This window comes from Gavialis gangeticus, unplaced genomic scaffold (assembly GCF_001723915.1).
Source record: "Gavialis gangeticus isolate Ggan-Ray unplaced genomic scaffold, GavGan_comp1, whole genome shotgun sequence".
NCBI classification, from domain to species: domain Eukaryota; kingdom Metazoa; phylum Chordata; order Crocodylia; family Gavialidae; genus Gavialis; species Gavialis gangeticus.
In genome coordinates, this window is record NW_017729009.1 from 10,085,626 (window position 1) to 10,101,861 (window position 16,236).

Genomic DNA, 16,236 nt, shown 5'->3' on the forward strand with positions numbered 1-16,236 from the left:
AGGGTGCTCTATGCACATAAGGATGACTCAAGTTCTCTTGAGTAATTAAAAAAAGCTAAAAAGAGAAACGTGCGTGTATGTGCGTATGTATTGTATGTACACACACATACAAGTTGTCAGGCTGCAAACCTCTAATGAAGTGACTAGGACCACACTTGTTTGTGCTTATGCAGGCAAATGCTTGAATCCAGCTCCACATTTCCTGCAATTGCTTAGAGCCTCTTAGTTGCTCTTCTGGAATGAAGGGTTTGATCTAGTGTATTCACTATACTTCTTCTCCATCACACTTACTTTTACCATCTACGCTCAGCTGAATTACTGTCCTCTAGAGGTCACTGCTCTTTAGGGCTTGTCTTATTTCATATTGCTTGTTGGCAGGCATCTTTTTTTCCTACAATCTTTACTGTAGTGGTACTCCTGATTTCCCTTTAGTGAGAAGAATGAGGGATTGCATCTCATTCCAGCCTTACTTTTCTTCTAAATCTAGGCCATTTATAACGGGGTGCATTATGAGAATGAATGCTGAGGTTTACCCTAACCTTTTCCACTACCACTTTTATTTTAATAGAATCCAGAAAGTGGACTCCCTAGGGTAGAGATCGTATATGACTGATACCAGCAATATGTCAGTTCCTTGGGGCTAGTAGTCTGACACCTTTCATCAACAGCATGTTTGTACTCCATTGTTTAATTGTAATATGCTTGTTTCACCTGATTCTTTTCCTTCAAAAACAAATAGGGCACAATGTTTTACAATATCCTATGGGTCCCATTAAACCCATAGCAATTATTTACTAACTCGTTTAAGAACAGAAAATGACACATTGTTGTAGATACAATAAATCTGATTGATTTTATTACACATCTTATTTTAGGACCACTTTTACATTCCTAGACAAAAGAGATGATACAAATAAATATAAGCTGTAAAACCTATGGACAGAACTATTGACATGTTCTTTGCCTACACATCACCTAAAAGGTTAAGATCAGTGTGTCTCCAAGGAGCTGTGAAATTTCAAAAAAGATAGGTGTGTCCACAAGCACTCACAGGCACCTCATTGCAGAAACAGGAGAGACGGGACTGAAGAAGGGAAGGGAAGTAAGTGCCTAAACCATAGGGAGTTAAACCACCACTGTACATGCAGAGCAAACAGGCACCACTGCTCTTGTTCAGTTCCATCTGAGCACCTGATTATGGCTTTAGCATTGTGCAGGCATGTTCTTCTAATTTGCACATTTAACACTGCAGAAACAGAGCCAGGCCTCTTAATTAAGCCTTGGCTTTATGGTCACACACAAGAGGTGGAAAGACAGGGTAGAGAAGACATCCACTGTCACAGCAATCAGTGCTTCTCTGAAACTTGGCAAAGGATCAGTGGTTCAGTGATGGAGAACTTACTACAGCTAGACAGAGAGATCTGTATTGATCCAGAAGTCGGATCTGTATAATGCATCATTACCATTCAAAAGGTTATCGCAGAGGTATGTGTTTTAGAAGGCAGAAGCAGCATGCATTGGACCTATATTAAGGATTGTAAGAAAGTGCTTTCATTTCTGTGTGTTTTGCTTTGCGTAGTATTTGACTCTGGAACAGAAGAGCTTTACTGTGCCTAGCTGGAGAAACAGAATTGGACCCAGTTATACAGATCAGAGCAAAGGTTGAAAGGACGTAAAAACACTCCTATGAAGAGACTATGATTGCGCACACTCTCTTAGGACTTCATCCAGGAGCTGGGCAAATTTCCTGTCATCTTTGGTTGTTTACCTGCAGGAAGCCCAGATGGTTCAGACAATAGCCACGTGCTGCAGAGAGGCACAGACCTGGAGGGGTCATGTCAATGCAAGATTTACACATTTTGTATAGTTTAAGACACAATGCATTCATTTCATCCTAATATCAGTGCCACCGAGGATCTGGTCAAGGGAGAACTCAGTGTGAGAGGCCAAAAGCTTTGGCAGCCATCCGAGATTGTTTGCGAGTACATTCACCAGCCACATCTTTACCCACTGTTCCAATTTAAATATTGTGACTAGAGACACAATTTTAAAATCTGTCCACCTCAATCCCTTTCACCCTGATAAACTATATCTGAAACTTAAAAGCAAGGCTTTCTGACATATCAAGTATCTCACCTATTAAGAGTAAAAGCAGAACAGGTTAAATTCAGGCTCTGATTTCTAATGCGCCAATCCTGTCCCAAGCAATATTCTCAGTTGACAAGTTTCAGATAGAAACCCACTAGAATCATACTGGATGAAGACACACAGATATATTGCATACCTATCTGACTACCTAAAGTTGGGCAACTATTTATTTTACATCAGTGCTCTGAGTGCTTAAACTATACAGTCTCAGAGAAGATTATATGCCAGAGAGAAAGGGGAAGGAGAGAGAATGTAACACTCTGTATTACACCACAAGAGCCAATTGTACAGACAGAGTGGCTTATAAAATAGAAGTTTATGGCAGGCTAACAGAAACCTGATGTCTGCTCCCTCACTCATAAGCAAACCCCTTTCCTCACCAAAATTAAAATGTATATATATTAATTTTATCCTGACCCAGAAAAAACACTCCATGAATCAAAGCAGCTGAGTTAGTACTTAACCCTGGGTCCACCCGAGCAGCTGACTCACCGAGGCACCGTGCCCGCAAGATGCAGAGGTGAGCTCCGCGGAGAAACCATTCTGCCCTTCTGCTCAGGGGGAGTCAGACAATGGAGCTTTCCAGCCTGGACAGAGGCAGTCAATGGACACTTAACAAGGACACAAGGTAGACTTCATACATGAGAATATTTCTAAAAACAAGCAAGTTCTCATACACACACCGGTCAGTCTTGGGGGAGGTTGTCTGTGAGGAAGAAGAAACAGGTACAAACATTCACAGGATGACAGTCAACAACAAATGAAAAACGAAGCAGCCCAAATCTCAATATACAGTGAACTAAAACTTACAAACTGAACAGAGACACACCAGACAAGTTCCACCTTACTCTGTCTTCTAAGCCCGTCCAATATGGCAGCTCCCTTCTCCCTGCTGGGCCACACTGGCCTTCAGCATTACAACAGCCTACTTTAGTCATAGGGCAGCTTTGGAAAGAGACCATCTAAAGCAGGAATTCTTTCCTCTTCGTGTTCGGTGTACCATCCCTGGAATTAAGATCAGATTCCCTCTCCTGAGACCTTAGATGACACAGGCCCTCATCCCCAACCCTACACAGTGCATTCGAGGAGGCTTAGAAGTGACAAGTAGAAATGTTCTTCAGTTGGAACAGGCATAAAAGGCAGTGCCTGCACTGAATTCCCTTGTACACCCAGAAAAAGGCTCCAGGCATACCAGAAGAGAGCAGACCTGGTTTTGCCTCAAAGTGCTCCAGAGCCCATCCCTGTCACAGTGGTTGGCAGAACCAACCACGTAACATCAAGCCAGTTATACATTTCCTATGAATGCTGGTAGAGCTGAGGAAATGGCCATATGCACCCCAGGTTTAGGGACTCGGTGTGAATGCTGGCTTCAAATGCCAGGGGTGGGACAGAGGAGAGAGGAAGGGAGCTACTATGGAGCTGTCACTGGTAAGCTGACACATTCTCTGACAAGGTGGTTCCTGTGAGTAGGGGTTGAGGTGTTTAGTAGGTCATGTCAAAGAGTTCTTTCTTACTGATGTGTGTAAACAGGTAGAAGACTTCAGTTTCTATTGCTTTCATTCTAGAGAGCATAAATATGCTTCCAAGACCCTCGGTTCTAAAGGGAGGCAGATCTGTCTGGCTGTCAGGTGAACAAAGACAGATCTTCAATCCTGCTCTTCTCAAGGTTGTTCAATCCAACCTCTAACCCCGGACAATGTTAGTCTTTCACCAGAAAGAGGAAAACAATGCACCTAGTCAAGCTTGGATACACCCTCCAGTTTTTAACCCCCTCACATTTTCACTCAGAGGTTCAGAAGGGCTGTTTCTCTTGAGATGACTTGCATCTCTGTCCTGTTGTTGCCCAACAGCAAGAGAGCCCAGTGCAGCAAAAAGGCTGGAACAGAAAGAGAGACGACGACGCTGTGAGGTGATCCCCATGCTTCCCATTGCTTCTAATACACTCATGCATTTCTGATTTCCTAACTAAACTCTGCATCCCATAGGGGCTGATCGCTAGATTGTGAGCAAGTATCTTCCTGCAGGGTTCAGCGCACCTGGGACTGGCATGTTTGACACAAGTCAGTTCAACTGCTAGGAGGCTGTCCCCAGGGAAAAGGGCTTGGAGTTTGGCTGACAGTCTTCTCTGCAGGTTCTTACTTGTCTCTGTTCTCAGAAGGCAAAAGCTGTTCACGCCCTGGAGAGGAATCACTGGTTTTACTTAGGAACCAGCCCTCGGGACTGTGGATAAAGCTGAGATCCAGAGGTGCTTGAGGAAGAGGAGCCCCCTGATTTCCTTCCAGTTCTAGGCCTGAGGAAATAAACAAAACAAAACAAAAATGTGCGTTATATATCAACACACATCTCCAACAGCTGAAGAAGCTTTACTGGACATAGACCTCTAGCCAACCTCAAAGTGATTCTCTAGCCTCACACTCCCTTCTTTCTACATCAATTAGGCTTTCATCATGCTAACCAATAACTCAGGCAGGCAGGAAGCCTATTGATATGTATATTGGTGGCTAGTCCAATAAGCAGAGGCAGACGAAAGCATCGTGCAACAGTTTGACTCACTTGGATTTTGATTTTTTATTTGATGTGCTCTCAAAGGTTGAAGCATCCACCTGTATCTCATCTTCATCCTGCAAAGCTGCTTCTAGAGCAGCCTGAACTTTAGGAGCAATGGTTGGGCCCTCATAGTCTCTCGTGGTTCGACTGGGCATGTCAAGCTCCAATAGTACAATGTTCTCTGCCTGAAAAAGCAAAAGGGAAACAGAATCATCAGTACCTACACATTCATACACAAACCATTTCCCTCCCTCACACACTGTACTGAAATGTTTCACACTCTGATAAGGGCTGATATCTGGATTCTTGAATTTATTCGAGACATGCATTTCCCTATGCCTGTGGTCATATTACCCTGGCTGTAAAGACTGTTCTACCAGCAATCCCATTCCTTGTGGCTTGCAACTGTCCTCTCATCCTATTTAAGCTTTTACTCCACCCCTTAAGATCAACTCCAGGTAACGTATCTTCAACAGGGTGGTCACAAACATCTCCAGCAGTACAAGCTCCCCGAACTTATTTTAAGTTACATTTTTACATGTAGGGGAGTAGGCTGTTCCTCTAGAGCAGTGGTTCTGAACCAGGGGTACATGTACCCCCAGGGGGTACGTGAAGCCTCATCAGGGGGTATGTGAGATATATTTCATACATTGTCTAACACAGGTCGAAGGGCCTAAAAAAAGTCTTGACAACTTGAAAAGTCTTTGTATGAGTATCTTGCTGTTTTTATAATACAAGATTACATGTAGTTTGACATAAAAATTAATTTCCCATTGAAAAAGGGTACGTGAAGTCTCACTCTGAGACCAAGGGGTATGTCGACTGAAAAAGGTTCAGAACCGCTGCTCTAGAGACTCCTGCAGCTGTTGCAGTTTGTCTTACAGGACAACAAAGAGTCCTCAGAGAGTCACACTCTGCTGAATACAAGAGCTGAACAGATGCAGGCTACATCCATGTCTATGCTTACCCTGTACCGCGCCTCTGGCCGAACCATCATGGACATCCTGGCATGTTGGCTCAAGGGCCTCTTGTAGCCCACTGCTGACACTGGCCTCTTCATCATCTGCTGGTTACTGAAAAGGATGTGACTGTTACACGTGCAAGTGACAAGAATCCTCCTTGTTATGCTAACGTGTCAAAATAGCTGCCACCCACTGTGATGATTGTTTTTATAAACGAAGGAGAGAGTGCTACAGGCACCCAGGGGTGCACTCCGATTGCACAGTTAAACCTAACAAGTGGTATGAAACTGTCCACATCACTGGGTAGGTAGAGACATGGAAACAGGTGAGATGGCCTCCATAATCTGTTCTTTTGCACCAATGGCAAGCACACCTACTGCACACACAATGGACTAATGTACATCTCCCTGTATTCATCTTTGTACACTTGCTCTGTAAAACTTCCAGGCTGCACGCTGCCTATAGTTTCCTCTGAGATACCTTTGGTTTGAGATAGGAAGTAACCAGATTGACTAGATTCATCTCTTTAACATAGTTTGTGAAGCAATTTGGGACCCCCTGCAAGAAAGATGCTATGTATAGCACAGCACAGCACAGCACAGCACAGCACAGCACAGCATGAAACTAGGTTAAATAGTTTAGAATTTTCCCATCTTAACTTCCTATTTTATTTAACCCTGGTTATAGTTTGTCTTAAATTTTATTCCAACTTTATAATCTACTAAGGAGCTAAGGACTCAGGGTGAGGCTAAAACCCTAGTTCATCCCCGGCCTAATTCATAACTTGCCCTGGTCAGCTTGTAGTTTCGTATGATCTCCACTCCAATCCTAAAATAAAGTTTGGAAACAAACTCACTCCAGCCGGGTTATAGGATGCAGTTTCCACTGGTCTTCCTCTTCATCAAAGAAAGATCTGTTCATGATCTTGTTCTTCTCCTCCAGAGGAATAAAGTTTTCAATAATCAGGTGCCTTGAGGAAAAAGCAAAGATGGGAGCTATATAAATAAGAGAATTAGCACCTGAATCTCCCCACCTTCTCTTCCTTGCTGACCCAACAAATCCCTAAAAAGGGAGGGATTTCTAGTTCTCGCTCACATTTCAATCCTGTTCCATAAGCAGCTGGTTTGTAACTAACTCCCACGAACAAAACACCTTCAGAGTTAAAGGGGCATATGGAGTAGTGGGACTCACTTCAGCTTCAGTTCCCTGGTGAGCTCGTTCTGGGTCTGTTCCAGTTCCTGTCGCTCTTTAATGTGCTCTTCCTGGAGATCATGAATCTCTGCCTTCACGGCCTGCAGCTTGGAAAATAGCTGGAAGAAATGAGAAGAAAGACTGTTTCATGCTATTCTCACCCTAGCAGTCAGGTTCTTTGACTTTCTGACCCATCTGATGTGGTGACATTTTCTTTTTACCTTCTTGAGTTTCTTAGTTTTGATGTCCACCTCTTGCTGCAGGGAACTATAGGTCTCCTTTAGCTCCAGTGTCTCCTCATCCCGACTTTCCATCTGTTGCTGGATTTCTCTTTCCCGGCGTTTCTAAGAAATACCACAAATAAGGATGAAGCCATACTTAGACCACTGCCTTCAGTGCCCCAGTAAGTGAAATCAACCACCAAGATGTGTCCCTTTTACTCGAGATCCAGAAGTTATGATTTTGCTTCTGGTACTTTTTTAGTTTTGCTGGATTTCACTACAGAGGGGCATAGGACGCTTACTGCGCGTAAGCTCTCCTGCTTCACTTAAAAGAGGAGGAATGTTGACTCTTTAACAAGGACATCCTTTGTCCAAAATTGTAAGTCCTTGCAGTTTAATGTGTGTCAACAGAAACACATGACAGACCACAATGTTCTGAACAGTCTGACTAACACCCCCCACAACTTCCACTTTCGCCCTCTTCAGTCTTATAGGATTGTTTTGTGAGTTCTCCAACATCATAGAAGTTTGTAACCAAGACAGGACCTGGGTCAGTTAAGTAACAAAATAAGACATTATAAGCCTTCTTGTATGCATACACATCATAAAACAGAAAAAAAAAAGGGCACAAGCCCCTTTTTTTCCTCCTTTGAAGCCCCCATTAAAGAAGCACTCAGGATCAATCCTTAAACTCATGAAGCCTAGTTTATGGCTTTTCCTTCGTATTTTGTGAAAGATCTGTACAGGTAGCTTCTTACTACAGAATAAGAAACATGTTCCTCCTCCTACCTGTTCTGCAATTTCCTGCCGCTTCTGCTCCAGGATTTTCTGCTGTTCATTTGTGTGATCCACAATATTTTTCCCTCCAACAAGGAGTTTGCTTTCCATTGCCTGAGAGAAAAACCATAACTGGCAGTGAACCTCTCAAAGAGCTTTCTAATTACTCCTTTCTAAAACACAGTATCATCTTCTTGTGTGGATACTGCTTCTTTATAACAGTTGCCCCTTATTTAGCAATTAGATTTAAACCAACTGTTATGGACATCATTATTTTTGATACATCCTACAAAATTATAAAAGTTTAATGCATTAGAAACCTGTCTTGTGTTATATACTGTTATAATCTGTTGCACATTGAGTTTGACATGTGAAGATGCAGCTAAATTTTTAATGACCACCTTCAGAACGAAACCTGTTTTTATTGGCTGTAACTCGTAAAAAGCACATCCATCACAAATCTATTGCGCTCACTGCCCCACATCCTACAAATGTAGCTCAAAAGTGACCAAAAAACCCCAACTTTACACATTCTAACTAAATTATTAAAAAGTGTATCTCTCTACATCCAGTTTATTTTAAAAATTTCAGATCTAGGCACATCCTTTACCAGGACACTAAAACTCTCTCCTGTGAAAGAGTTTACCCCCAGTTCCATGACCCTACCTGCATCCAGGGAATTCCATCAAAGATTCTGGCAAGAAGTACTATACCTTGATTTTGGCACCCAGCATTTCAGTTGCTTCCTTCTCTCGCTTCAGGTCTTCCATTTTCTTTTCCTTCTCTTTCAGTAGTCTCATCTTGTCTTCAGCCACCAAGCTGTGATCCTCCACAATGGCTTTCTTTTCAATCTCCAGCTTTTCTTGCTGCTCTCTCCAGTAATCTTCTTTATCATCACCTTCATCCTCACCCTCTTCTGCATCATCATCATCCTCTTCCTCTTCCCCACCCTCTCTTCTCCTTTCCCTTTTCTTTCTTTTGCCAACAGATCGTTTTTCCAGCTGTGCCTTGAGCCGAGCAATTTCTTCCTGGAATTCTCGTAGCAGTGCATCCTTGGGATCTTCGTTCACTCTTGGTTTGTTCTTGATATTTTTGGCACGGTTGGCATATCGTAGAGTAGTAAGAGTTTCCTCTACATTGTAAGAGGCGGGGCCTATGTTGGCTACCATCACAGTTTTGGCATTACCACCTAGTGAATCTTGAAGCAGCCTTGTAAGTTTTGAGTCCCGGTATGGAATGTGAGTGCTTTTGCCATCAACCAGGGCAGATATAACGTTGCCTAAAGCTGAAAGGGAAAGGTTAATCTTGGTAGCTTCCTTCAACCTTTCTCCCTGGGCTCCAGTCTTGGCTTGGCGTTCACTACCTGCAAGGTCCACCAGGTTGAGTTTTCCTACACGGATGTGATTTTCCCCATCAAGTCCCAACTCGCTGCACTCAATAGTGATCACAAAAATGGCATGGGAACGGGAGCTATGCTCATTCATGTTAGTAGCACCAACAGAGCGGTTTTGGTTCCCTACATTCATGACATGTTCTATCTCTTTGACACTCTTTGTGACAAAAGAGGACAAATCCTTCACATACACACCAGTGTCTGGTCTTTCTTTTAGTTCCAGCCTTTTGGACTGATCCTTCGATAATAAGTCTCTTATTTCTTCTTGGTATATTTCCAAATAAGAAGCCCTAACTAGGTACTGCTGGTTCTGAGATCTAGAGATGTGGGTGAAGATGTGGTCAAATGAATTGGGGATGACCCCCCTTTTTTCAGGATCACCACGTATTCCTTCCATTGTGTATGTTTTCCCTGTCCCAGTCTGCCCATATGCAAAAATAGTCCCATTGAACCCCTGAAGAACAGAGTCCACCAGAGGTCTGAAAGTTTCATCATAGAGTTCAACCTGCTTGGAGTTCCAGTCATAGACGGCATCGAATGTGAAAGTTTTAGGCAGTTCATGAGATGTTCCCCTGGGATTCTTCACTGATACTTGCCCCAACTTGACATCCACATCCACAACCTTGTCATATGAAGCTGCCTTCTCTTTGCCATTCATTGGACGGCATCGCACCACGACCCTGACGGACTCAGAGCTCTTTAACTTAGACATGATGAGAGGTCAGTGGCTGGACAATTTGGTTGATGAATGATCCAGGAAGGTCAGGGGTACTAAAAGCCTAGAAGGAAACAAAGTGAGGATATGTAAATAGTTTTCAGCATATGCTGATCTTGTGCAAAACCACAAAGTGAACTTGTGCACTTTTGCAGGAGTTTGTGTCCACTCTGCGGGATTCTGAAGCATACAAATAACATACAAGATAAACACTGTTAAAAGTCTGAATCTTCCTGAGAAAATATTACCTTATAGACACTTGCATGTTCATTAATATCTATGAAACGTTGCAAAAAAGCTTTAAAAAATGTCTCTGAAGTTGGTAAAATACTTCCCTTACGTGCTCGTTTCAAAAAATTAGAAATGTTCTGGGGGTTTAAAGTCCTGTTCATAGATTCAACTCATTACAATCAGTTTCTAGAGTCAGGCTTAAAACAATCAATTAAAAAGTGTTAGCTTTATGTTGTAATCCCATCACTTCAGCTTCAAATATGTAAGTGCACAGGCAAGTCACTTTATCTGGTGCTTATGCTGCTAGCTACAGGCTTTAAAATGCAATTTAGAGGCTCTTCTCATAAAACCAGTCAGTGTTTATCGCAAGGGCTTTAATTCACCAGCAAAATTCAAGACATCTCTGAGCTATCGTACATATATTTGGAAAGCTGCTTCTTGCTTAAACTACCTCTTGTTACTAATGCTTTTCATTTTTACAACAGAGTTTTCAGAGCCACACCCTTACCAATACTATTCTTGGCACAGCTCACTTAATCTCAAGGAGGAGCATGAAACAGTTACACAGACCTAATGCTGCTGCTGCAGCCTGCCTCCACATCTCTTATGTTGCTCAGAAATGGAAGATCACAGAACACCACAAAAGGACAAGGGACAAACAGAAAACATCATTTTAGGCACTCTAAACTTTAACTGCCTGCATTTTTACTTGCACGAAACACTCAAACAGATTGTAGGCTTCTTTGGAAATAAAATACACATATGCTGGATTCTGGAGAGAATAAAATCTGAGTTCTGACACTCCCGGGTCAGGATTCAGACTGAACTGGCACTATGCTATCTGTGGGCAATGTCACCAGAAAGATCATGCCACATGGATTTAACACTCGTCTTGCAAACTCGTAAAAGAAAAGGAGTTGCTTAGAAAGGTGCCCACAATGCCTTTCCTTTTTCTTTGTTAGATTTCTAAGTCACCTTCTACAGGCATAATAAATCTTTAATGGGGCTTTCATAGCTGCTGGGATTCAAGATAAACCCTCCAAACCCATTTTTTTTTTTTTTTTTTAGCTTTCAGCTGTCATACCCAGCACCCCATACATTCTGCATTTCAGCAGCCAAGAGAGGTGATGTGAAATCTACTGTCTGTCAAAAACTCAGCCTGCAGAATGTAAGCTGTCACACACAAAAGAGTACACTCATGCTCACACTGCCTGCCCTTCTCACTGCAAACCCTTCAATGCGAACAGAGCATGATTCAATGCAGAGATGTCTTCCCAAGCTGGCAGACCTGAAACTATGCCGCTAAGAATAAAACATCTCCAAAGGGGCATTAACTCTGAAACCAACTGGTGATTACATTTAACAGAAATACACTACTTATCATTTTAGCTGACATGCTTATGTGCAGATGTTCACAGTAGTGGCTGACGCTGGAGCAGGCAGATGCAGGCACTCTTGCTGTTGAGGATTTTGTTGCTGGGGTACTATGCTCTTTCACTACCACAAATATTCCCTCTCCAGTGTAAAATCTGACTCAACTGCCTCTAACATGACAGAAAAAAAATCCAAAACCAACCCTTGCCTCCTACACCTCTAGGAGCCATCAAACTCATCTGCATCCTACTCGTCTGTCAAAACCTCCAGGTTCCTCCCTGATAACTTATATGTTGCAATTACACATGTACAATACAAAAAAGTTCTTCAGGCATTAAAAACAAAGGGGCCAGTTCCCAGCTCATGTTCAAGTACAGAGGGCAGGAGAAAGCCATAAAAAAAGCCTCCCACAATCCTGAAATGACCATGGTGTATCGGGATGCCAGATTTATGTGACAGGCTAGCTGGCAGTGACTTAGCCCAGGGGTTTTGAAGGGGTAAAAGATGATTGGAGGACTTGGGATTCCCTTTCCTCACCAATCAGGCCCCAGAGACTCACCCCCCGTGTCCCCTGTTTGGCCCCTTGGGTAACCTGGAGGGGTATAAAAGGGGCAGTGCGGCTGACTCAGGAGAGACCAGCGAGGGACCACAAGGAAGGAGATTCAAAGAGCTGGCAAGAGCTGAGCTAGCGGGGCGGGAGCAGTGCCCCAGAAGAGCCTGAAGGAGTGGGACCTGCAGACAGCAGTTGGACCCTCAGCAGTGTGGCGTGCGGCCAGCAGGAGAGGCTCCCTGCTGGGCTCCAGGACTGCCTACAAGAGGCTGCAGCCAGCAGGAGAGGCGCCCCAGCTCCAGCAAGGATCTGAGCAGTGACCTGAGAGGTTCCCAGCTCTGCTTCCAGCTCCTCCAGTGGCCAGGCAGCGCGATGTGAGCCCAGGGCTCCTGGAAGGTCAAGATCCCTAGCAGGCTGGGACAGCACTAACACTGGTGGCTGTGTGACAAAGCTTCTACCTACCACGTGGGAGATCTGAGTTCAATTCCCAACTTTGGTGACTTCGGGTGAATGAGCTAACAGGGAGAAATTCCTCTTGCAGTGGAAAAGGACCATTGTGTTTTCCCTTTCTCCCCCACCAGGTACCCTGTCATTTAACATTTCGTGTTTTGTATTTCCAGTAATACCAACCAGCATTGTTTGCTCTGCTGTTTGTGTTTTACATTTTGGTTACCCTGTCTTTTGTCAACTGGATGAATAGGTCTATGATTGTAAGTGTCTAACCTTTGTTGAATCCTGCCCCTTGGGGCATTGTAGTGTCCCCGATACCCCCTGGTTTATACTGGTTATGTTCCCAGTATTGTTCCCTTATTAAAAGGTATATGGTTAAGTCCCCATTGGTGGTCTGGCTCTGCTCTATAGGGGGAAGCGCTTGTGCACCTGCTTTGATCCCTTCAATTGGAGAGGGGGCACCTCTTGGAGTACCGCCCAGGTTACATTTAAATCAGCTCAGCATTCTTCCCTCCTCTTTAAACCCTTTCCTGCTGATGTAAGCTCCTTTCTTATCATAACGGTATCACAAAGCACATAACATTTTGATCATAGCCCATTTTCGTTCCAGGACCCATTTTAGGATTGGGTCTTGCGGCATTTTCCATCATTTTCCCCAGCTTCAATTCATGCCTCTCTCATGCTGTATAAACTGAAGACAGTGCAGCATACCTTAGAAGTTCCAACATTGTTCCTTTTCTAACATGCTTTTATTGGAACCCTTCACACAAGCCAGCTCTGCCCCAGTACCTCTAAGTGATTAAATATATACTGTGTGTCCCAGCTCGGAAGTACTAAGTGATTCAACACCACCTGGTTTTACAACGTTCTGCATTAGACAAAGCTCATGTCGCATAACATCTGATTCACAGAGGCTAGTAGTTTATGGGCTCTGCACTGAGGGGAAGGCTGGAGATGGTGACTCATGCTGGGTCATTAGCACATTCAGCTGCCCTTCTAAACAAAACAGTGCTGCTGCTTACTGATGGGTGACACAAAGGACCCACAGCTGCATAGGTTGTAAAATGCAATGAGAAGGTTCAGATGAACCATTTTTTTAAATGCACCCACCAAGAAATATTCCTGTCTGAAATTTTTCCAACAGCTGGAACAAAGTTATAAAGCAAGTACATAAAAAATCCCAGTCTATCAATTTGGTTCCCTCAGTTCAGTTCTCTTTCTTCTAGTGCCAAAATATAGCACAATATACTGCATTTTTTATTCTGTAATGGCAAATTGTCTACTTCAAGTCTTTGATGAAGAATGTCTTACATGCAAAAGCTTGCCTGACTTTATTCCAACCATGAAGTTGGAAGCTATCACCCCCTGCCAGAAATCTTTGCCTCTCACATAATTCCTGGAATATCACAGCTACCACACCATGCTAACATTATTTTAATCAATATAATTCATACCATTCTGCACAGAAAGTGCAGCTTCTGTAAGAGAGATTAACTAAAGTTTTAATCTCCTTGTAGAATTTTTAGAGTACATTGCTTTTTACCTATGGGTATCCTAAACTTAAAACAAGTAAATGTAATAGTGAAGGTCCCAGTGCTCACTTTCTCCCCTTGTTATCCCACAGATACACATTTAGTGAAATCACACTGTTTCCTTGTCAAGCCTCTGAGACTGCCTTGTCCAAATTAATTCAGTAATCCTGCTTTACAGCATTTTCCCATTTCCCTGAACATCCCAGATCTTTTACTACACAAGAGGCAGTTCATTCAACTCATCTCACCCCTTATCTAAAGGACTGTCGTGATAACTCACGGAGACCCATTTCCACCGATACTGGCCACTGCTGTTCCTCTTGTGCCACTTAGTTGAAATCTTCTTCCTGGTGAAAAGCATTAAAAGTTATTCTAGCAAATCTGAACATACATTTGCCTCACCTATAACAAGAGTTTATAATCTCCAGAAATGTCACTGCCAAGTTTGATCTGCAAGGACCAGCGTAGGATGGGCTGGATACATGAGCTGGTAAATGCTATTTGCTGTCCATCAAAGCACCTTTATTCTTATACCATGGGAAATGACTCCTTTTGTGAAATTAGTAAACCCAAAGAGACCTGGATCAGCTCCCAAACTGCCTCTAATCCATGAAGCTGCATGGTAGAGATTAATGCATTTCAAAATACCCCCTAATTGACTACAGGAAAAACTGAGCGCCTTGTTTTCTTATAACGCACCACAAAGTACTATTTTGTAAGCCTGAAAAAATAAATAATGCCCCAATTTCAATGCAAGATAATCTGACCATTTAATCATCAGAATAGTTAGAAGCGAGATATAGAAGAGACTAATTAACTGAATCTGCCCATGGCCTGTAGAGTTTGTACAGGACTGGCTTCCGGTCGGACATCTGCTTCAGCTGCTCTATTTGTAAGTGTTGCGAGCAAAGGGCATTCATGCTTCCTCTAAATGCCTGCTCGGTTTCACTGGCAGGAAGAACTTTTTGATTTAATTCTTATTTTTCTTGATCTCACCTGACTACTTCTGATCACAACCCCCTGGTAGTGCCCCATGTCGTTCCGTCCCCATCTTACTGTTTAAACTCTTCAGAAACTTGCAGACCTGCTGTGCCCTCGCTTAGCTGTGACCAGCTGCCCTGACCTTTCATCATACATGAATCCTCTAGGGGTTGCCGCTCTTTTGTAAACAGGTTGGTCTCTCTCTCTGTCTCTGGTAAAAGTGTTCAAGATACCCGAGATGGACAGCAATAGATTACCTTCTTTCTGACCCACTGTATGTCTTTATAACTGCTCATCTCTCAGCTGCTGCCTTCCCTCACCCTGCGTGTTTTGTGGCATTCAGGTATCTGCCTCCCACCGAGACGACAGCTGGAGGTGACGGGCAGCGAAGTAAACCCCGTGCAGTGCCACGCGTGTGGTCGAGGCTATAATCCCCCCTCTGGTTATAAGATCACAAAGCAACAGCTCGGCCACCTGGGGCTTCGCGGCAACAGCCGAACGGTCCCACCAGGCACAACCCAGCATGTCTGAGCTGCGCCACGCCACGAGCACCACACCCGAGCAGGGCAGGGCCGACCACCGCAGCGCGGAGGGGACGACCCAGTGCCGAAAGCAGCCCATGACACCCAGTGAGGTCTCTGCGCTTGTACACGCCAGACCCCCTCGTGACGTGCATTGTCCAGAGCGAGGCGGTGGTTCGGTCGGGCAGGACTTGGGCAGAACGCGTGGCACTCCTCTTCGCATGCTGTCCCCCCCGTGTGTGCACGCCCGTGCACGAGACATGCGTCCCCACGCGTGATGGGGGTGTGCACGACTTCCTGCCCCTTGTGTCGGTGGTGTGGGGTGCAGCACCACCTTCCCCAAGCCTGCGCCTGTGCCTCTGCGGCTGCAGGGGGCAGCTCTGTCCTACCCCTGCACACCACGGAGGGTACACGTGTGTGCCAAGAGGGCTGAAGCCCCTGTGCGGACACACGCATGTGCAAAGGGCGCTGGTGCCCCTCATGCGGGCCCACGCGTGTGCAAAGGGCGCTGGTGGCTCTCATGCGGGCACATGCGTGTGCAAAGGGGCGGGGCCCCCAGCCCCTGCCCGCGGGGGGGTGGGCACGGTCCTCACCTGCGCCGTCACCATGGAGCCGCCTCTCCCGCAGCACCGGATACGGGGGG

The 16,236-nt window shown here is 44.4% G+C and overlaps 1 protein-coding gene across 5 annotated transcripts; it reads right to left on the reverse strand.

Annotated features, from left to right (window-relative positions):
- Positions 1 to 827: 827 nt before the first annotated feature.
- On the reverse strand, positions 828 to 16,236 carry KIF3B (kinesin family member 3B). Of its 5 annotated transcripts, none has more exons than XR_002096137.1 (11): positions 16,187 to 16,236; positions 14,372 to 14,438; positions 8,560 to 10,018; positions 7,859 to 7,960; positions 7,070 to 7,192; positions 6,849 to 6,967; positions 6,514 to 6,627; positions 5,663 to 5,768; positions 4,702 to 4,880; positions 4,288 to 4,438; positions 828 to 2,854 (listed from the first exon to the last, which is right to left on the reverse strand). XR_002096137.1 is itself a non-coding variant. In XM_019509970.1 (10 exons), the coding sequence occupies exons 3-10, from the start codon at positions 9,949 to 9,951 to the stop codon at positions 4,345 to 4,347; spliced, it is 2,229 nt and encodes a 742-aa protein (XP_019365515.1). In that variant the 5' UTR covers positions 9,952 to 10,018; positions 14,372 to 14,438; positions 16,187 to 16,236; the 3' UTR covers positions 828 to 4,344. The 5 variants fall into 5 exon arrangements, 2 of the variants coding, with proteins under 2 accessions (XP_019365515.1, XP_019365516.1); XR_002096135.1 differs by having other exon boundaries at positions 828 to 4,024; XR_002096136.1 differs by having other exon boundaries at positions 3,925 to 4,438.